Here is a 21,839-nt window from a genome sequence, read left to right on the forward strand (position 1 = left end):
CTGTGGGCATTTGGCATGCCGAAGGCATCAGCCAGGAGGCTTAACAGAAGGAAATGGAAAGCATCAGGTGAGCCAGGGGTCAGCTGAGCCCAGGAAGATCATTAAGAATGATTCTTACTGATCTTGCTCATCATCTGTCTCATCCAACCCTGACTGAACGTTAGACTCCCCTGGGGCGTCAGCTGCCCTGGCACCCCCTGAGGGTGACAGAAATAGTTTGAGTAGCTTGGCCTAGGTACCAGTGCAAGCCCCCAAGTGATTCTAACTTGCAGGGCTGTGGACCAGTGTAAGGGAATGTAAGCTCCAGGATAGGGGCTCGCAGCTCTTGGTTCACGACTGGACACACAGTGCCTAGCACAGGTCCTGGCCCCTGGAGGCACTCAAATCCTATCTTTTAAAGGAACTATTGGTGGCCAACAGGTTTCAAGCACCAAGGCACAGACTCCATTCCCTCTTCCTAGCTTCCATATGCCACCAGGGGGTAGGAACCTACCACAAGCAGCAGCTTAGGCCGTGCCTGAGAGGCACACAAAGGCACCAAGGGAGAAAGTTAGCCTCCCGAGGAACCAAGGGCCTCAGTGGCGATAAACACTGCCACCCAGAAACTAGTTCCAGGAGGTGCCAGCCAGAGCTGTGGTTAATCATTCACCCCACACCACAGGAAAGGAGCAGGCCAGGCGGCAGTGCCTGAGTCCCCAGAGCCTCCCGAGCTCCAGGCAAGTTCCTCGCAGTTAACAGGCCACCCAGAGAGAAGACAGCCAAGACCCAGCCACAGGTAAGGTGGAGGGTAGCCTGGGGCACCCCCCCTCCCCACCAATGCAGTCTCTTCCCTGCCCCCACACAAGTTCTCTTTCTCTCAATGAGGACTCCTTAGCACAGTACCCTGAGAAGCCCCCAAAATGACATCACAAAAGGGCAGGATAAAGTGTGAAGGCAAAAAAGGAACTGTGGTTGCCAGGCAACAGGCCATAGCCCACCTTTGTTTGGCTTTGGTGATAGCAACAAGATCTTTTCGGGACCACTTGGCAATGCTAACACCTTTTCCTCTCACCACTTGCTTCTTTGAATCAGGGTGAAGCTCTGGTTAGCCGGTGGCCTCTTCAGCTCGGGCCCCCCATAGTGTGGGGCCTGAGGGATTACCCTGACTTGTCCTCTCTTAGGACTGAGGAGTGTTAACAGCAGAACCAGGTAATGACCCCTTCCTTCTCTACCTGTACTCCCTTCAACCGGCTATAGGCTTGCAGCTGCTAATATTAATTCCATTTCAAGATGAGTTAATTCCTCGGTTTTCAGCGCTTTCAGGGCCTCAGCTTGAGTCAGTCCCCTCTTTGGCTCCTGTTCTGATTTCTCAAAATGCCTCTGAAATGTTTGGCAACTGGGGCTGGAAAAACAGAGGATCCATGGTGGTGCTTTTTAGTGTCTGGCTGAATAGGTCTCAGGGATAGGGTAGACAGTCCTTAACCTCTTGCTCATATCAGGCTCTCCGGGAAAGGAGGACTGGAGAACCCAGAGGCAGCCTCTCTTGGTGCCAGCTCTTGGTCCTGTTTCTCCATTTGTTGCTTGTTGGAGGCATAAGCCCAAAGACTCGCCATCCCTTCAGTGTCCACTAGTTGCACAGGTGGGCAAACCATCCATTGGGACTGTCACAGAGGCCGAAGCGGGGGAGTGGTGAGGAGTGCCTGGGATAGGGCCTTGGCAAACTCCTGGCACTCAGGGCCTCTGTCTGCTCTCTTCCAGGTTCACATGGACAAAGTGAGAACAAAAGGGAATCTAACCTGGAATAATGAGTTTTGGGAGAACCCCTGGGACCAGGGGGGACTGGCAGTGATCAGCTTATTCATCATCATGGTCCTCTTCCTGGTCATGTTTGCTATTGTGTTTGGTCTACTCTCTCCGCCGGAGAAGGTCAGCGAGTGTGAAGAGGACTGAACTGACTTGCGGGAGACTGGGAAGGCAGCGGCGGCAGCAGGCTGACCTGTGTGCCCATTCCGGCAGTGCAGTTCAGGGACCAAGCTCTGCTTTCTTCTCTTCCTGTCCAGTCTGGCTTAGGGGTTGGCCAGACTGGCCAGAAGAAGGGGCGGGCAGTCTGAGACTGATTCTGCCCTCCCTTCCTCCTGCTGCCATCGGAAACCTGAAAGCACATGGAGGGACTTTCAACTGCCTCAGGTGAGAGGAGCCATGGCCAACAAAGTCCCCACAGGCTCAGCTGGCAACCTTCCAAGGCTTGGCAGAGAAAGGACCTGAAGCTACCAAATGAAGTAAAGTTTCCTTTTTAAATATGCTAACTTGTGAGAGCTCATTTTCTATCCAGATGTAGCCACTGGAGCAACCCTCCCAAGCAAAGTCTTACCTGGGCCTGCAAGCCCCTGCTGGTCCCTCCAGCCACACCAGTTCTCCCCTGGGTTCTCAGCACTCCTCTTGGTTCTTGGCTATGCCGGCTACTCTCCTACCACAGGGCCCTCACACATGCTATTCCTGTAACTGGGGTGTTCTGCCTTAGGCCACACCTTACTCCTTGGCCAAATTAATGCCAACTTTTCCTTCTGGATCTTGGTCTTTACTTGATTTCCCCAGGTAAATCTTCCCTGACCCTCTAGATTGGGGTAGGGCCACCTGTCATACATTCCCAAAACACCACTTACCTTTTCTTCAAAGCCCTCGTAAGAGGCTGGAATTACACATTGTTGTATGTGATCATCTGGTAAGTGCTGTCTTCCCCACTCACCCAAGCACCATAAAAGCCCAGGATGGGTCTCTTTCTGTGAACTACTGTATCCTCAAGGTCCAAAGCACAGTGCCTGGCACAGAACTGGCATTCTTCCATATTGGTGGGTTGAATAAATGAATGAACAAATGAGCCAACAAATGGATAAGCAGAAGGATGCTGAGACAGCAGAGCTCAATTCAATCCAAGCCTAAAAATCAAGGTGTTTTTCCATTTCAGACAAAGTGCCGAGACCTCCAGGCCGGAGGCTGCTTCCAACCTAATTACTGGTCCCTGTGACCCTAAAAGGTACAAAGCCCTGTCATGAATAAGCAGTGCTGCTTTTCCAAAGCTGCAGCTCAGAGAAAGTAGCTGCATGCAGAGAAGAAAGGAAAACCACCAGCTACCCGCTCTGGCCTCACTCAGATGACCCAAGTCCCTTTCCTGGTGGTCCCAGAAGCCCAGGTGTCACTCACAGGATCCCACCACCCCCATGGGCCTCAGACCCTACAACGACTGCCTTTGTAGGTATGCACCCACCTCTGCCGAACCCACAGTACTGCCTCTCGATGCCAGGTGCCCACCCCCAAGGGAGTGCCTGTGGGATCCGCTGCATCCACCACAACCTCACACCAGAAATATTTTTAGGAAAGCAGCAAATATCAGGTGGCGAAGGGTCTTTTTCTTCACACTACACACCATTTATGCAAGAAAGAAACATTTCACTCAAAGAGCAGTTTCAAATATAGCCAAACCAGTGGTGTTTATTCCATTCCTGGGCCTGGGAGTCCTGGAATCTAGAACCCTCCTCACATGCAGCAAACAAGATAAGAGGTTATGAGGCTGCACACAGGGCAGGGGGAGGCTGTCCCATGGACTTCCCGGACCCACTGACACACTGAAAAGCCCCAGCTGCCAGGTATGAGACAGGAGGGAAATAGGGAGGGGCCCCCTGGAGGGCAACCTTTGGGGATATGGCGGAGCTCACCCCGCAGAGGGACCCACAGAGCCTCAGACTCACCTCCAGACAAGAACCCAGCCAGGGTTATTTCCAGCAGTGGAGACTTTAACAATTAGCAGAACACTTGGCCCTTTCATTCCTGAAAGCTTTGCTCAAGGAGCCTAAGAAGGCTCAATTTAGCAACTCCCAGTTTCAGTGCTTAAAAAGGGTTTCTGGTTGCAATGGCTGTGAGCAAGGGTGGTCCTGGCACTGCCGCCTCTGCTGGGCGTGGTCCTGCCACAGAGGCCAAATTAGAGACGGCCGTTTGGAGAAGGAAATAGCTTCAGTCCAGGAGCCACCAAGTTATTGGAGACGATGCGCGATGGTACTGGGTGGAGAGCAGGGGTTGGGAATCAAACATACGTCCCAAATGAGCGCCTCTCTGGTTTCAGGAGGAGAGCCCAAAACATCTGCTAGATGCCAGGACCAGGTATCTAACCAGCACCATGCACTGAGAACCTAGGTGTACAAAAACCAAGATGGCATAGGTATGTGAAAACGAGCACTTCACTGAAAGTCAGGAGACCTGGGTTTACTGGCATCTCTGTCTACTGACAGCTTTGTAACCTTGACCTCTCTGACCTTAGTGTGTCCATCCCTAAATGTGAAGCAATAATTCCTGCCTCATCTACCTCACAGGGTTGTTAAAAGGACCAATGATGTCAAATGAAATGGAGAGCTCTTCAGACCAAAGTGCTGTACAAACGCAAGGTGTTCCCAGATGGTGAAGAATCCTCCTAGAATGCAACGTCCCTCACACTGTGCACTCACGCACACCCAGAACCCACCTTGCCACACACTCAGTGAGCAGCTGGCAGGCTCTCTCCATGCCCCCACTGCCCGGCAGATGCAAATAAAATAAGTGGGTTCCAAGTGGGTGGATCGGTGTCCTTAGAAACGAAAAGTTGATTTCAAAGCACATTACTCACCCGCTCCCCGCCCCCGGGAGATCGGCTGTTCACACGCTCCTGCCTGGGTTTTGGACGAAAGGGTGACGCTCCTCGCACGAAGCTGGAGGTCCCTACTCAGTGGCATGAGATGACCACAATGTTGCTGGCCCAGAACCGGCTCCATTACCCAGGACCACCACTCCACAAAGCAGCAGACTGGGTGGACTGAATGACCGCTCAAAATACTGAACAAACCCTCCCAAAGACAAGCGCAAAGGTACCGACTTCCACACTGCTTGACAGGAAACGCCCCACCCAACGGCTTTTGGCAGGCGGGAGACCCTTGGTGGCCCCAGAGTTGCCTTCTGTTAGCTGGCTGAAGAGCTTGCAGTGCCGGGAGAGGAGACACTCTCACTACACTCTGCCCTGCTCCACAAACGAAATCCATCACTTACCCCAGTTCTTCACAGAAGGTCACCAGGGCATCAAAGGCCAACATGGCAGCTTTATCAGATGCTTTGTTCCCTCTCTTTTCCTGGAGACAAGAAGTGGCCACTTAGTAAAAGTCTTACTTAGCCAGACTACCTTATAGCTGCAAAACATGAGGGAGAAAAACATTAAAGGACTGGAGCTCTTGGGAGTTTGTATTTTCAAAAAGCTTCTCAGGTGATTCTCATGCAAAAAGCCCATGGACTGTCATTTGGAAACCACCACATAATTTGATCAAATTTTCAAAAATAATAGATGCACAAGTATGTGTATTTAAGTATAAACACACCTACGCATATATGAAGTATATACACTAAAATGTTAATTCCTAAATGTGATTCCTTGTGAGATGGGATTATGCATTATTTGCCTTTTTTACATGTCTATTTGCCAAATTTTTCTTTAAAAATATGAAATTGAAAAAAAAAAAGTAAACATAAAGACACTCATATCTGAGACATTATGCAATGTCTTTCTACTTCAGAAGCTGAAAATTCAGCTCTTTAATCATCCCTAATCCGTAACATGCAAATATGCAAACTTCTTCCACCCCTATCCTCCCAATATATTTATAACACACTTTCTTATCAAAGCAGTATTTTTCCTTATGATTATGTCAAAATTGTACAGAGCTAAACCATATTACATTCTCACATTTCCTGTGGTTATACTTCCTTTCTTGTACAGCTTTTTGTTTCCCTTGAAACTAACAGCTGCTCATGTTTTTGTTTTTTTTAGATGTCAGTATATCACGAATTCAACCCAAACACTCTGACATAATGAAAAATCCTTCTCAACAGGGACCAAAGATGTCAGGTTTCACTTTTGATTTTGAAAACTTCCTGGAGCCTCTGTCCCTTGTTTCATTCTGGGCTGCTGTTCTCTAGACCTGGTATGCAGCATCTGCCTGGGGACTATACTTCAAAATTGACATTGTTGTGGAACATTCTCTTTGCCTCACTCCTGTGTCAGGTCTCCATCTTCCTCCTTCCCAGTTTACTGCCTCTTTATGGTGAACATCCGTTATTAGCTCCTGAGAAATACACAAATTTTTTTGAAACCTTGTGTCTGGAAATGCCTTTACCCTACCTTCACATTTAACTGGTTGGCTGGGTAGAAAATTCTGTATTGGATATTGTGTTCTGTCAGAATTTGAAGGCACTGCTTCATTGTTGTCTCATTTCTGGTATTTCAATGGAGAAAATGATGGTCTCCTGATTCCAAATGCTTCATCTATCACCTGTATTTTCTGTCTGGAAGGTTTCTGGGTCTTTTCTTTATCTCAAATGATCTGAAATGTCTAAATGATGAGCCCAGTGGAGATTCTTATAATTCATTGTGTTAGCATGTTTTAAATAAATACTCATATCCAATCTAACCAAACTCTTTTCCTCGTCTAACTTGAATTTCAGATAAAAGAATCACGCCCCCTTAGTAAATGGCAAGCTACCAGTCTTGAGCCATGCAGGGCCCCTGCACTCCCAATCCCCACTTGCATTCTCCTTCTCTCCCTATTCTTTCATTTACTCACTCACTCAACAAACATTTCGTAAGCACTTACTATGTCCCCGCCACTGATGTATGCATCAAAGACACAACAGGAGCTTACAGAGCTTACATTTCAATAGAGCAGATACAGAACAAACAAACCTATAATGTCAAATAATAAGATTATTTTAAAAAATAAAAGCAAAATTTGTGCCTTTTTTGGCTCTCAACTATGCCTATTACCCCATGGTGACCATATGTTGTAATTTTTCAGGCCTCATCAGTGGACATTTAACTTGTTCCCCATTTTCTGTCATCCCGAACAATTCTATGAGCTTCTGCACGAGCACTTTTATTTCACGGGACTGGTTCCCAGAAATAGAATTGTTGAGCCCAAGGATGGCTGTGTTCTAAAGTTTAATAGATGTTGCTAGATTGTGTCCCAAAATAAGACTGTAACACTTCCTTTTTTCTCTTGGCAAAGTGTGTGAGCAGTCTTTCCTGCACATCTCCACTAGCGAGAGGTGTCAAGCTCTTTTACCTCTTTGTCAAGTCATTTAATTTGTGTTTGATTACTAGTCAATTTGAGCATCTTTAGATGTGACACTGGATGACATTTACTGGGGACTTGCTTTGTATATGCTTTGTTTTTAAATCCTTTGTTTTTTCTTGTCAATTGGTAAAAGCTCTATTTATTACTATTTTAACTCCGTGCTTTCTATATTATAAATGTTTATCTACTGATTTTGTTTATATAATATTTTGCCAAACAAGTTTTTTCTTGGATTCAGGATTTATAGAATTAAAAAAAATTTTATATATTCAAACTTTTTTTAAAGATAGCTTTCTTGGTTTCCAATTTTCATTACACAAAATATCTCCTTGCCCTAAATTGTACACTGCACTAAATTTTCATGCAAAATATTTTTTCTTAATTTTTTTACATGGGAAGTCCTTAATATTGTCTGGAATTTGTTTTTATATAAGGTATTTAATGAGGTACCACTTTTATTTTATTCCAGAAGGATAGCCTGTGTGTCAGCATCATATATTAGAAAATCCATCCTTTTCTCATTAAATTGATCAGGTTCATCTAATATTAAATTCTTACACATTCTGGGACTTACCTCTAAATGCTCTTGCTGTTCCATTGATTATTACTGCATTATATGGTTTTGATAACAGTGGCATCATAGGATGCTCTGACACGGGGTTAAACAAGTCCCCCTTCACCATTCTTTTTTATACTTTTCCTGACTATTCTTGGGTGCTTCTTTTTTTTTTTTTTTAGTTCAGTTTTACTGAGATATATTCACATACCATACATTCATCCATGACGTATAATCAATTGTTCACAGTTCCATCATACAGTTGGGCATTCATCACCCTAATCAAGTTTTGGACATTTTCATTACTCCAAAAAGAATGCAAATAAGCATAAAAAATAAAAGTAAAAAAGAACACCCAAATAATTTCATCCGCCCCATCCCACCCTATTTTTCATTTAGTTTTTGCCCCTATTTTTCTACTCATCCCTCCATACCCTGGATAAAGGGAGTGTGATCCACAAGGTTTTCACAATCACACCATCATACTATGTGCATTACATAGTCATAAAACCATCTTCAAGAACCAAGGTTATACGTGGGACCTGACTCCCAGGGGTGTAAATCTCCCTGGCAACGCAGATTATGACTCCCGGGGATGAATGTGGACCCGGCATCGTGGGACTGAGAGTATCTTCTTGACCAAAAGGGGGATGCAAAATGAGACGAAATAGTTTCAGTGGCTGAGAGATTCCAAATGGAGTCGAGAGGTCACTCTGGTGGACATTCTTATGCACTATATAGATAACACCTCTTAGGCTTTAATGTATTGGAATAGCTAGAAGTAAATACCTGAAACTACCAAACTCCAACCCAGCAGTCTGGACTCCTGAAGACAATTATATAATAATGTAGAGTACAAGGGGTGACAGTGTGATTGTGAAGACCTTGTGGATCACACCCCCTTTATCTAGTGTATGGATGAGTGGAGGAATGGGGACAAAAACTAAAGGACAAATGGGGTGGGATGGGGGGATGATTTGGGTGTTTTTTTTTCACTTTTATTTTTTATTCTTGTTGTGGTTCTTTCTGATGTAAGGAAAATGTTCAGAGATAGATTGTGGTGATGAACGCATAACTATGTTATCATACTGTGGACAGTGGATTGTATATCATGGATGATTGTATGGTATGTGAATGTATTTCAATAAAACTGAATTTAATTAAAAAAAAAAAAAAAAAAAAGAACCAAGGTTACTGGGTTACAGTTCGACAGTTTCAGGTATTTCCTTCTAACTATTCCAATACACGAAAACCTAAAATGTGGTATCTGTATAGCACATAGGAAAGCCCTCCAGAGTGTCCTCTAGACTCAATTTGAGATCTGTCAGCCACTGAAACATTATTTTGTTTCATTTCGCTTCCCCCTTTTGGTCCAGATTTTCCCAATCCCACAATGCCAAGTCCAGGTTCATCCCCAGGAGTCATGTTCTGCATTGCCAGGGAGATTTAAACCCCTGGGAGTCATGTCCCAAGTACAGGGGTAAGGCAGTGAGTTCACCTGCCGAGTGGGCTTAGAGAAAGAGAAAGAGGCCACATCTAAGCAACAAAGAGGTTCTGTGGGGGAGACTCTTAGGCACAATTATTAGTAGGCTTAGCCTCTCCTTTGTAGTAACGAGCTTCATAAGGGGTCAGCCTACTAAACTAGTAGTCCGCAATGCTTGTGAGAATATCAGTGATTCCCTAACTCGGGAAGTTTAATATTTCTGCATTTTTCTCCAGTTCCTCGGGGGGAGGAGAGTTGCAAATACATTTTTATTCTCTGCCCAAATTACTTTGAGATGTATTGGGATTTCACACCAACCTGTACAAACCTACCAGACCTCACTTCCTCTTAGAAGTTCCATGTAATTATAGTAGCTGAATAAACTGACCGTACCAGTTAAATTATTTAGTGTGCCAAAGAAAATATAGATCCTGCACCAAATAAACATCTCTTCCCTTGGTCTCACACGGAAGCTGAAGTTTTAAAACACAGTCAATATCATCCTTTACCCTTTGGTGTGATTTGCCTTAGTCCTAACCAGATACACTTCGTTCACATCTCCAACTGTAGTCTGAACTCTTTTTCAGCTTTTTTTTAACACTTGCTGTATGAGGTAATATCGACATTCATAGCTGCTGAACTCTAGCTCTGAGTCTCAGGTGTCACACAGATAAAGTTCCAGAGACTGACCAGATTATACATAAAGAGCTCAGCATCTCAGAACTTAGAGATAACCAATACGACTCAGGAATAGATGTGACTGCTGTAAGAGCTTACAATCTAGGAAGCTTTACAATAAGCTTTTCCCTGATAACCTATGCTCTCAGATTCAATTCTCAGAGTTAGTGTGTTCATTTTTAACTGCTCTAGAATATTCCACTGTATGTATGACTAAACCACGTTTATTTATCCATTATCCAACAGGAAAAGTCAGATTTCACTATGATGGCATCACAGTAAACATGCTTGGATGTTGCTGCCTTGTACACATGACAACTTGTCTACCTAGAACTGGAACCACTGAGTCACAGAGCACTAGTATCCTCCACTTTATAGGGATCACCTCATTTCTCTCTAAAGCAGTTTATGCTAGTTTATATTCCTGACAACACTGTACAAGTTACTTTTTCTCCACACCCTCACCAACAGGGAACATAAAGGCTTTTTTACATGTTTGCCAATCATATGGATGTAAAAATGAGAGTTTATTGTTTAATCTGCATTTCTCTGGTCCCTCTGTGAGGCTGAGATCTCTTCATACATTTCTTTAGGTGTTCTGGTTTTCTCTTCTGTGAAATGCCTGTTCAGTTTCTGCTATTCCGTCATTTGCCTTTTCCTTTTTTATTTCTGGCCTTCTCTACATATTCAGTTGATGATATGTGTTGCTATTATCTTCCCCAATTGTGGTTCATTTTTTCACTTTGTTTATGGTACCTCTCCTATGAGATATTTAGTTTTAATTTGGTCAAAGGTCTTGTCTTCGTCTATGACTTCTGCCTTAAAAATCCTGACATACTCTTTCCTTCCTCAAGGTCATAAAATATTTTTCTCCCTAACCTTACGATTTTCATGATTGGATCTTTAATCCATATGTAATTTATTTGTGTATGTTATGAGGTAGGAATCTAATTTTATCTTTTTCCAGCACTAATTACTCAATAGTTCATCCTTTTTCCATTGATTTATAATGCTACTTATCATAAACCAAATGCCCTTATCTATTTGGGCCACTTCTCATCTCTTTATAAGGAATATATGACCAGCAAAAAAAAAAAATGATTAAATACAGAAAACACATAACAATATAGGTAAATGCTTACATAAGGATGCTAATTAAAACAAGGCAGGATTGATTTTGACTACATATTAAATACTTACAAAGAAAAAAGTCTCACCTGGCTCGTTACAAACTGCCTAGCACAACACACCTTAACCCTCACCTCCCTTAACACAAAGAAACACCCTTGCTATACCTTCCAGGCCCAGGAACACTCTCTAATTTACAGAAGCTCCATCTGAGTTCAGAAATAAACTGAGTGAAATTAGGAGTGGTGGGTTCAGTCAGAAAGAGCGCCTACTGCCCAGGGCTTACCTGGAGTTTTGCTATTTCCTTCCTGATCAGGAAGCTGACTTGGTCCCGGTCATTCCTGGAGTAATAGAGACGGCACCAAGAAGGCTCCCCATCCCTGCCGGCCCGGCCAGACTCCTGGTAGTACCCAGCCATAGACTTGGCAATATTCCAGTGGGCGACAAACCTACAGGACCCAAAGGGACAAGCAGCATGTGTTATGGCAGAAGAGCTAATGGGAGTGATTCTAATTCAGCTCAGCCGGGCCTCCTCCACGGTGACCAGGAGCAAGGAGCAAGAAGCCAGGAAGGGAGGCAAGAGAGCTTCTTGGGGCCAGCATGGATACCTGAGGCCCACCAGCCCAGCTTAGAGGCCACAGCAGGAGTTAAGGGGGCAATTTCAGCATGCATGGGGGATCCCCAAAACCTCACAGCCAGAGACCCAGTGGAAAAAATATAGGACTTAAAGAAAAAGATTAGTTCCTGCCACTTATGAGCTGTGCAATTTAATAAGTCCTCCAGCCTCTCTGAAGAAGGAAAGGGATAACATTAAGCACCTAGTACGAGCCAGTTTATATTTTCATCTCACTTAATCATTACAACCTCCACCATGAGAGGTGGCACCATTTTACAGACGATGAACTTGAGATTCAGACAGGTAAATTTGCACAAGGTCAAACAACTCAGGGACAGCAGAGCCAGGATTTGAGCCTAGGGTATTTGACTTCCAAGTTGGCTCCTAACAAAACTCTAGCAGACCCAGAGTTCAAACCGATTCCAAAGTCATTGTCTTGCCAATGGAGTATGCTGAATAATTCCTACACTAGCTAACTCAGAATCACTATGAGGCTCAACAAGCTGTTGTATGCTGAACCTTTCCATAAATCACAAAAGGCATTATCACTGGTGCTAGCTGAGCAAAGAGCTTCAGGCTGCACCCCAATATATCTCCCAAAAGTCAGGCCTGTGGCTGAAGGCAAAAGATTTCCCAACAGTTGCTGGTGTGGGGCTAGGAGCCTGGAATGTCAGTGAACAGTAACAAGGAATGGAGATAATAAGACCTTGGCTTTTGACATCCCACAGGGAGCATTTCAAAACAGTCACCTATTCCAGCCACCCAACAGGGTGCCACCTGCTGAGAAGATGTGAGTGCATAGGCTGTGTTCATGGATTAGCCAATGATCTGCACGCTGCCCCCTTTCCCAGGGGAGCAGCAGAACCACGCTGGTGTGCAGTCACCTGAGAGCAGTGACCAGGCAGGATACTAAGAATTCAAGTCCTGATCTTCTTTCCCCTCTGACCATAGAAGGAGCGCCCAGACCTGATCCCTTGAGCATAGCACTAAGCAGCCTACCCTAGGCCAGGCCCCAACCAGGAAGGTAATGCAAGGAGCCACAGCTCACCTGACATTGGCTTTATCCACTCCCATCCCGAAACTAATTGTTGCAACAATTACAGGGACCTTCTCCTCCATCCACTCATTCTGCACCAGCGTTCTTTCAGAAGCCTTCAGACCTGTAAAGGAGGACAGTAAGGGAACTCACATTTCTTAGGGATCTACCATGGATCTGACACTGTGCTGAGCACTTTACACATACCCCGAATTTACCAGTTACCAGCTGTGTGACCTTGAGAAAGGCACCTAACCTCAGTGAGCCTCAGCTAATACACATAAAGACCCTAGCCCAAAATAGTACAGAGCACTCAATGAATGCTAGCCAAATATCCACATCATCACCATCCCCCCAACCTAAGAAGGTGTACTGGTTTGTATATATTATGTCCCCCAGAAAAAGCCATGTTCTTTGATGCAATCTTGTGGAGGGCAGACATGTTAGTGGGGATTAAGTTGGAATGTTTGGATTAGGTTGTTTCCATGGAACTGTGCCCCACCCAACTGTGGGTGATGACTCTGATTGGATAATTTCCATGGAGGTGTTACCCCACCCATTTAGGGTGGGTCTAAATTAAATCACTGAAGCCATATAAATGAGCTGACAAACAGAAGGAACTCAGTGCAGCTGTAAGTGACATTTTGAAGAGGAGCTACAGCCAAGCGGGACACTTTGAAGAAAGCACAGGAGCTGCAGAGGAGAGACAGTTTGAAGACGGCCATTGAAAGAAACTCTTGCTCCGGAGAAGCTAAGAGAGGACAAACACCCGAAGTGCAACTAAGAGTGACATTTTTGAGGAACTGCAGCCTAGAGAGGAAGGTCCTGGGAGAAAGCCATTTTGAAACCAGAATTTTGGAGCAGACGCCAGCCATGAGCCTTCCCAGCTAACAAAGGTTTTCTGGACACCATTAGCCATCCTCCAGTGAAGGTACCCAATTGCTGATGTGTTATCTTGGACACTTCATGGCCTTAAGACTGTAACTGTATAACCAAATAAACCCCCTTTTATAAAAACCAATCCATCTCTGGTGTTTTGCATTCCAGCAGAATTAGCACACTAGGACAGAAGGTAAAGACTATCCCCAATTTATAGAAGAGGTAATTAAGGTTCAGGAAGTTTAAGCAATTTGCTCAAGTTCACACCACTAGTAAAGAGTAGAGGCTAAAGTCAAACCCAGGTCCATTGGTCTCCAAATTCTACAATACAATACCTGGGGTTATAAAAACTCATCACCTGTTGCTGGAGTGGGCACAAGATGAGAATAAGAATTCAGGAGGTACAATAGTGTCTTTTAATGTCTTTCAGTGAAATGCTTTAGTTCTGCTTTTCCAGGAATCCAGAAAAAGATAACGGACCACCTGATGACCCAGGGTCCTTAAGGAAGAAAAGATTCACTAAGAGAACTCTGAGAATGAAAACAGCACGTGGCCTGGGCAGCCCTTACCTGCATGGTAAGGCTTGGCATTCACACCCCTGTAACTGAGCTCTATCGCCAGCTGCTCACAAGCCTCTCGGGTTCTGCAGTACACAATGCCGCAGCCTGAGAACAACTGAATGGAGAGACACAGGGAGAAAGTAAGCACTGGGAAGAACAGAAAGATTAGCCCATTATAGCGCAATCTGCTTTCAAAGTAATGTGCACTCTTCCCTAGTTAATCTGTCTCCCCTGAGGCAGGACACCTAGCAGGATTCAGCCACTTTCTAACAAAGCAGCTCAAAACCTATCTACTTAACTCCTCTGCCTCTTCTCCTCAAACCCTTTTGTAGATCTGCAAAGGCCACACAAACAGGGGCCAGCTGCTTGTCTTCCACAGCAGGATCCAGGACAAGGAGACCCCAAGAAGGAGAACAATAGCAGAAAGCAAAGGGGACAACTCTCTTTGTGTAGGTTTAAAAAAGCTACAGCTAGTCCTGGTCAAGGAAGCTAGAAAAAGAAAACCTCTTAGAAAACCAATCTCCATCTTTAGCACTAGATGCATCTTGGCTCCCCAATCTCGCGGCCCTCACCTCTTTATCAGCCTTCTGTCCAAGAGCCTTAAGGCAGAAGTCCCTCAGATTCCCATAGGGATCAGAAAGCAGTTCCTTGAATTGCACATCATAGAAGAGGTTGGCCCGGAAGCAAGGAGTCTTAAAGGTGGCAACTGGTTGCTTCAGGTGCAAGGCAGCAAACACATCCTCCTGGACCTGCGGGGTGGCTGTGGCGGTCAGAGCCACGCATGGGGCATGGGACAGGCGGGCGCGTAGGGCACCCAGACGCAAGTAGTCAGGACGGAAGTCGTGCCCCCACTGGGAAACACAATGAGCTTCATCCACCACCAAACAGGAGAGAAGGTGGCGGGAGACCAGGGAGTTCAGGGTGGGCTGGAAGGAGGCTGAAGCTGCCATCTCTGGGGTGATATACAAAAGTTTGGTCTGGGGCTTTTCTCGCTCCAGGTCAGAGAGCAGCTCCTTCTTCTCCTGTGCCGAGAGCTTCGAGTTCAGAGAGCTCACTTGTACCTTCAGGGCCAGCAAGTGGTCCACTTGGTCCTGAGGGCAGAAGAAGCCACAGAGGAAAGTATAACTGGCCCTCAGGACTCTGTGGTAGAAGTCACTGGGGCTCCCTGGGGTACCTCCCAGTCATAAAAGACCCCCCTCCCACCCTCCAATATGTCTTCTCTTCGCGTAAAAGGAGCACAGAACGTGAAGTAGTCGAGAGGACAGGATCTGGAGTTGGCAGGACCTGGATGTCCTCCTGGCTTACTTAATTGCCACATGCTCTTTGGCTGGTTTATAACCTCTTGAGACTTGGTTTTCTCTCTCTCACACTCTTTTGTTTTTTTCACTGAAGATAAAAATACTAACTACTTAATAGGATTTTTCTAAGAATCAAACGGAATCATGTATGTAAAGCACGTGGCAGGAAGCCTAAGACTCAGTGAACACTAATTATCATTACTGTCATTGTTGTCCTGTCCCTCTCCGTTTCTACATGGTGGACAGCACTTAACCCCATGGCCTCCTGCACGGGTTTGAATGCATTATGTCCCCCCAAAAAAGCCATATTCTTTGATGCAATCTTGTGGGGCAGACATTTTAGTGCTGATTAGATTGGAATCCTTTGAGTGTTTCCATGGAGATGTGCCCCACCCAAATGTGGGTGATGACTCTGATTGGATAATTTCCATGGAGGTGTTACCCCACCCATTTAGGGTGGGTCTAAATTAAATCACCGGAGCCACATAAATGAGCTGACAAACAGAAGGAACTCAGTGCAACTGAGAATGACATTTTGAAGAGAAGCTACAGCCAAGAGGGACACTTTGAAGAATGCGCAGAGCTGAGAGAGGAGCTGCAGCTTACAGAGACATTTTGGAGACAGCCGTTGAAAGCAGACTTTTGCTCCAGAGAAGCTAGGAGAGGACAAACGCCCCAAAAGCAACTGAGAGTGACATTTTGGAGAAAAGCTGAAGCCTAGAGAGGAACGTCCTGGGAGAAAGCCATTAAGAAACCAGAACTTTGGAGCAGATGCCAGCCACGTGCCTTCCCAGCTAACAGAGGTCTTCCGGACACCAGTGGCCATCCTCCAGTGAAGGCACCCAATTGTTGATGTGTTACCTTGGACACTTATGGCCTTAAGACTGTAACTTTGTAACCAAACAAATCCCTTTTATAAAAGCCGATCCATTTCTGGTGTTTTGCAATCCAGCAGCATTAGCAAACTAGAATACCTCCCTTCCCCAACCCTGTCTCCATCCGTCCATCTGCGGGCCTTAAACACAGGCCAGAAGTGCAGAGCAGATGTTAACAAGGCCCCAGCCAGCTTCTCCTCTTTTTTTGTCTTACACACCTGTGCCCTTGCCAGAATAAAACAGGACACCAGGGATTCCCCCTATGAATTTAGCTATCTAGCCCCAACTTCTGTCCCCTATGTCACGAGGGCACATTATGTAAATGTGAGAGTGTATGTGCATACAGATACAGATCCAGACTCCTCTGGACAAAAACTAACAAAAGAGGGGGAGGCACCTCAGGCTATCAAAACACAAAAGACTCATTCAACACATACCAGAGTGATACGTACGCGGGAGAACCCCACATTGTGGCAATTCAGAAACCCAATATAGAAAGAGATAGGCAAATCAGAGAAAATAAGAGGCAAGAGACCAAATTAAGGAGAAGTGAAATTTCTGGCTATTAAAAAAAAAACCCTTCCCCCACGGTTTTTTGGCTCTCATCTTTGTTCCCCTGGGCCTCACCTGGATCAGGGCAATGAGAGGAGAGATGACAATGGTGATGCCTTTGGCCAACAGGGCAGGGAGCTGATAGCAGAGGGATTTTCCGGCCCCTGTGGGCATGCACACAAAAACATCCTTGCAACCTGCAAAAACACAAGGTGGCAACATCTCAAAGCTACCTGCCTTTTATCCTTTTCCTACACCAAGGTGGTTGAGAATTAAAATGAGAATACAGGAAAAGCACCTTGCAGAGCATCTGGCACACGGGAGGGTATCTCAGTATGATGCTGACTCCCTTCCTGTCCTTTCCGCGAAAAAGGGAGGACTTCTGGGAGATTTGGAGAGGTGCAAACACTTAAATACATGACCATCTCTGGCGATGGCAAGGAGAGGGGTAAGAAAATCTGAGTCTTCTGAGATATGGATGAGTAAAGGAAACAGAGCTGAAAGCATCTGTGTGGGCGTGAAGGCAACATAACTTTGAGGTCTTTCATTTATAAATGTATCACTAATGTTACACCACTGCTCCCCTATTGACAACTTCCGTTTGTTATCTACCTCAGGTTTTTAATATTATCACTCCTCCCTTCCCCATCTGGGACCCAGGCCATTCAATCTTCAACAAGGGAACAATCTAGAAAGTCAGTGACTGGTTTGGGCTATTCTGGCCACTCCCACTACCACACGCAAATGAGTAACAATGGGAATGTAGGAACTGTTTTCAAAGACGATCTGTAGCTCTGGCTATAAAATGTAAGAACAGACAACCTGGGTGGTCCTGCCATTAAAACTTCAAACCTTGGTTGACAAGGCTACACGATTTCCAAACCCACTTATGGACCAAGGGTGGGGAGGCAAGAAGAGTCAGGAGGAGCTACAGTATTGCCAGCACAAATTTAAAAGCAAGTAGCTTGGTAATGTTACCTGTCACTACAGCCATGGTGGCACTCTCCTGTAAAGGTGTCTTAAACGAGTCAAATCCAAACACCTTCTTCAACGTGCTCCGGACTCGACACTCAGGGTCAGAAGGAAAGGAGGCAAGGTGGGTGGTCATCTTGGCGAGAGCCAGTGGCCAAAGGTTAAGGCAAAGGTGACGATCATAAGGTTGCCAGGAGAACCTTCCGTCCTGCTTTTAAAACGACGGCCATTTTTCCCTATGACTATAAATTTGCTATATTACACTCAAGTGATATAGCTGCGGGTGAATCGCCTTGGGCAATCCGTTCCTGGGTATGTAATTAACATCGCTACGTCCACGCTCAGGAAAAATTTTAAAGTTGAACCGTGCCAGGCCACGCTATAGCACACAGCTAGAAGAAACACAAATGTCTTAGGAATAGTTTGGAAAACGTGCAGTTTTCCTAAGATCCACTATCTGCTCCTTTTTCCATAAGCGCAGCCATGACGACCTTCTAATCCCGACCCCTTCCTCCCACTCTCCAGAAAAAAAGCTGTCTCTCTGCCTCCTCTGAGCCCTAATCCGCTCTTTTCTCCCTTCTCCAGCCCAGACCTCCCTCCCCTCACTCCAAGATATCAGGGCGGGCGAGGGCCACCCGGGGGCGAAGGGCACTTGCCGGGCCGCTGCTGCGAGTCGGCTCGGGAGCTACTCGCAGACGCCCCCACACGCCACCCCCATATCAAGTTGAGAGAAGATCAACTTGAGGTAAAAACCGCAGAACCGTATATCCGTCGCGCAGTGATGACGTACGAGATAGGCGGCATGAGGGGCTGGGCCCAGCGCAGAAACGGCTGTTTTGATTGGTTCCCGGCCGGGCGCGGGCGCGGGGTCTGCTGGGATCGGGAAGTAGTCGCCTTTCCGCACCGAATTCGTCTTCTTGAGTCTTAGGAGTGAGCCACGTCGGGACTGTGGGAATAAGATGGCGGGGAAGAAGAATGTTCTGTCGTCTCTGGCAGTTTACGCGGAGGATTCAGAACCCGAGTCTGACGGCGAGGCCGGAGTCGAAGCGGCAGGCAGCGCGGCTGGTGAGGCCTGAGCCAGAAGGGGAGAATCGGGTGTCCTGCCGGGAATGCTGTCCTAGTCCCTAGTGGGACGGGGGCGGAAAGAGGTAGTCTTTGTGCCCCAAGTAACGTGTCCCGGTGCCCCAGAGCGCTGTCGGAGTCCTGAGGGGAATAGAGCGTTAGAGGCGCTGTAGTAAGAGTGCGCTGTCTCTGTCCAGTTGATAAGATTATTCTGCCGATACTTGGCTGAAAGTCGTCTTCGTGGGCATCGTGGAGAGGGACCCAAGGTTGCTGATTCGCTCCCACTTCCTTCTGGGCTTATTGTTTAATGGGATAAAGCAGATGAGTAAAACATCCATGGAGGTTGGTAAAGATTGTGTCTTGTTAAATTGATAGCTTTTAAATAGGAGTGTGTCCAGACCCAACTTGGAACTTAAACACATGTATATCTGGTCGTCACTGCAAGAGTCTGATTGTATAGGTCTGGGGTAGGAGCTGGGCATTTGTAAGTCTCTGAAGTCTCCCGGCTGATTCCGTTGCTTTATGAGTTTTTAAAACTCCATCAGTGATTTTGATGCTCAGTGAGAATCACAGTGTTAAAGAATGGGAACGGACTTTTTAAGGAGCATAGAGAGAGCAAGCTGCTTAATTTCTCTGGCCTTTGATTTCTTCATCTGGAAGGTGAGGGACATTGGACTAGGTTAGCTTCTCTCACATTTTGTGGATTTGTGTAGTCTCCCGTCAGAAGGTTCTCTGGTGGTTTCCCAGTAGTAGGTAGTTTTTTGTTTGTTTCAGTTTTTCTTTTGTCTTAAACATAGAAAAGTAGATGTGATTGAGAATCCCTTAGCATGTCCCCTGTTCCATGTCATATTCCTAAGGGAGGACACACAGAAATGAGTGAGACATAGTTCACAGGTAACTATGATAGAAGGAAGAGAACTACGTTATCAAAAGATATGCTTTAAAAGTACAGAAAGGGAAAAGCTTCAAGTGGCAGAATGATGGAATGAAAGCATTAGAGACAGAGTTCAATACTTGGTTTCCTTCCTTATTTGTTCTTTTAATGGTTACAGCCATTAAATTATGACCTGTCCAAGGGTAGAATCTGGACCTATGGCCACATACATGAGATGCAGCTTCCCCTTTTGTCTCCAGAGATGGTCTGACCACTCAAGTTACCGGAGGATTTTCTGACATTTTTTCCCCCATTCATTTCTCTTTTTTCCTGTTTTAGAGGAGAAAGGCGGATTGGTATCTGAAGCCTATGGAGAAGATGATTTTTCTCGCCTCGGAGTTGATGAAGATGGTTATGAAGAAGATGATGATGAAAACAGCAAACAGTCGGTAGGTAAATCTGTTCCCCAATCCAGAGCTGTTCAAAGCACTATTTCATTTGTCAGGAACTTTCTGTACTGTATCCACAGTGTTCCATTTTATGGTTAATTTAATCACTTCCCCTCCCCCACACTTTTCCATATCAGTTGAAGAAACTGGGTTAAGTGTCAGTGGTTCTCTTTGAAGATCAAATTTGTTTTCACCTGGGTCATTTTGTATTATTATTACAATTGAAACTTGGAGAAAAAGTTAGTGGACTATTGTATTTAATTTATGTTGGTTTTCCGTATTTGGGTAGCTTATTCCATATATAACAGTGCACTCATTCTAATGGGTGTATCATATCTGCAGTCAACTGTATTACTTTAAACCTTGGTTGGGGCTCATTCAATTCTTTCAGTTTATTAAAAAAGTGTTAGGAAGGAGAATTATTTTGTTGTCATCCACGTCTTCTTTCTTGACATTTTACGTGGCACTTTTTAGCGCAGTGTCCTTGATTGCTGATCACTCATCTTGCCTGAAGATTTGGTAGGTCCTGGCTAACAAAGAAAGGAGAACTTGTATCTTTGTTAGCAAAAAAGACCTCAGATAAACAGTCACCTGAGCAGCACGAGCCAGAATTTAAAAGTTTGGAGAAAGAGCAAGGAAATTTCAGGCTGGTGCTAAGAATCTTGCTGTTTAGCAATGGTTTTGATAGAAACAGTCATAGGTCGCTTTATTATTTGTTTGAAAATATGGTTACATGTTGATATTTAATGTTTGAATTAAAACACCTTCCTAATTAAGCCAAAGGTGTTTTGTATTACGCTTTTTTGGGAAGATATTTGCATACCCTTTATCCTATCCATTAATAACTGATAATTCAGAATTGACTGAAACTGTTTAGAAAAGTTTTGCTAGTTGTTTTCTTTTCCTGACTTTTCTCAAGTACATACTGATTTAACATCCATAACTATTTTTTAATAAATTTGCATGTGTATTTTTGAAGTGTTGTTCCATATTTGTTTTTCTTCAATTTTCATCATAATTTAAGCTTTATTTCATATTTTAGTAAAATGTCTCATCAAACTCAAATATTTATATTGTAAAATGTGATTGTACTTGGCTAAGCCACATTTGTGGTTGTATTTGGCACATTTGGTTTTATTTTAAGGTTGTAGAGATTGTATTTAACGCCTTTTGCTCACCAACACCTTAAAGGACATTGTCTTACAGCTATTAATAGAGTCTGTTCAAGTCTCTTGTGTGGTGTTTATTTTAACATCTGGAGTGCAGTTTAATGTTTGGGGAAATTGTGGCTCAGCTGCAAATGTAGCTTAATTTTTTCGTGGGTGTAAAGGCTCCCCATGCATTGGGAGTGTTGTGGGCGACAGAACTGACATGGATGTAGCCAGCTCGCAGGGTAGCTGGGCCAGCATCTGCTCCTGATCTTGGGCATCCATCACATCAGTATGGACATTCAGTGAAATGGCAGGCTAGCTCGTGTGTGGCTAGTGCACACTTTGGAAAATGCTTTGTCCGCATGGTGCTTTGTGTCCGGCAGGCCTCATATGGATAAGAAACAAGGCTGGATAGCTTGAGTCAATTGGCAGTTCTTTGAGAGCTTGGATGGAGCGCAGAGCCCACTGAACTGAGACACAGGGAAAGCTGGACACTGCTCTTTAGTCCTGGCTTTCCTGGTTTACACCCTCTAGTCACCTGGTGCC

The 21,839-nt window shown here is 45.1% G+C and overlaps 3 protein-coding genes across 8 annotated transcripts in view; 2 read left to right on the forward strand and 1 right to left on the reverse strand.

The window, feature by feature from the left end:
• RECQL5 (RecQ like helicase 5) overlaps positions 1 to 18,532 on the reverse strand; it is a 39,578-nt gene extending 21,046 nt beyond the window's left edge. The window contains 8 exon segments of the mRNA XM_037810209.1: positions 5,050 to 5,129; positions 11,256 to 11,418; positions 12,634 to 12,745; positions 14,070 to 14,175; positions 14,633 to 15,151; positions 16,861 to 16,982; positions 17,764 to 17,907; positions 18,374 to 18,532. Coding sequence (XP_037666137.1) covers positions 5,050 to 5,129; positions 11,256 to 11,418; positions 12,634 to 12,745; positions 14,070 to 14,175; positions 14,633 to 15,151; positions 16,861 to 16,982; positions 17,764 to 17,893 — 1,232 coding nt within the window. The 5' untranslated portion in view covers positions 17,894 to 17,907; positions 18,374 to 18,532.
• On the forward strand, positions 706 to 2,253 carry SMIM6 (small integral membrane protein 6). 3 transcript variants are annotated; one of them, XM_037810217.1, is made up of 3 exons: positions 706 to 775; positions 1,072 to 1,188; positions 1,738 to 2,253. In XM_037810217.1, the coding sequence occupies exon 3, from the start codon at positions 1,744 to 1,746 to the stop codon at positions 1,927 to 1,929; it is 186 nt and encodes a 61-aa protein (XP_037666145.1). In that variant the 5' UTR covers positions 706 to 775; positions 1,072 to 1,188; positions 1,738 to 1,743; the 3' UTR covers positions 1,930 to 2,253. The 3 variants fall into 3 exon arrangements, with proteins under 3 accessions (XP_037666145.1, XP_037666146.1, XP_037666144.1); XM_037810218.1 differs by lacking the exon at positions 706 to 775 and adding an exon at positions 1,479 to 1,618 and having other exon boundaries at positions 1,167 to 1,188; positions 1,715 to 2,253; XM_037810216.1 differs by lacking the exon at positions 706 to 775 and adding an exon at positions 1,479 to 1,618 and having other exon boundaries at positions 1,173 to 1,188.
• Positions 18,533 to 18,623: 91 nt separating the features above from the next.
• LOC119514449 (SAP30 binding protein) overlaps positions 18,624 to 21,839 on the forward strand; it is a 35,295-nt gene continuing 32,079 nt past the window's right edge. For 2 of the 4 annotated variants that reach the window (XM_037810213.1, XM_037810212.1), the window contains exons 1-2: positions 18,624 to 18,822; positions 20,033 to 20,142. In XM_037810213.1, coding sequence (XP_037666141.1) covers positions 18,717 to 18,822; positions 20,033 to 20,142 — 216 coding nt within the window. In that variant the 5' untranslated portion in view covers positions 18,624 to 18,716. The remainder of the gene's footprint in view (positions 18,823 to 20,032; positions 20,143 to 21,839) is intronic. The other 2 variants (XM_037810210.1, XM_037810211.1) reach the window with 2 other exon arrangements.

This window comes from Choloepus didactylus, chromosome 18 (assembly GCF_015220235.1).
Source record: "Choloepus didactylus isolate mChoDid1 chromosome 18, mChoDid1.pri, whole genome shotgun sequence".
Lineage (NCBI taxonomy): Eukaryota > Metazoa > Chordata > Mammalia > Pilosa > Megalonychidae > Choloepus > Choloepus didactylus.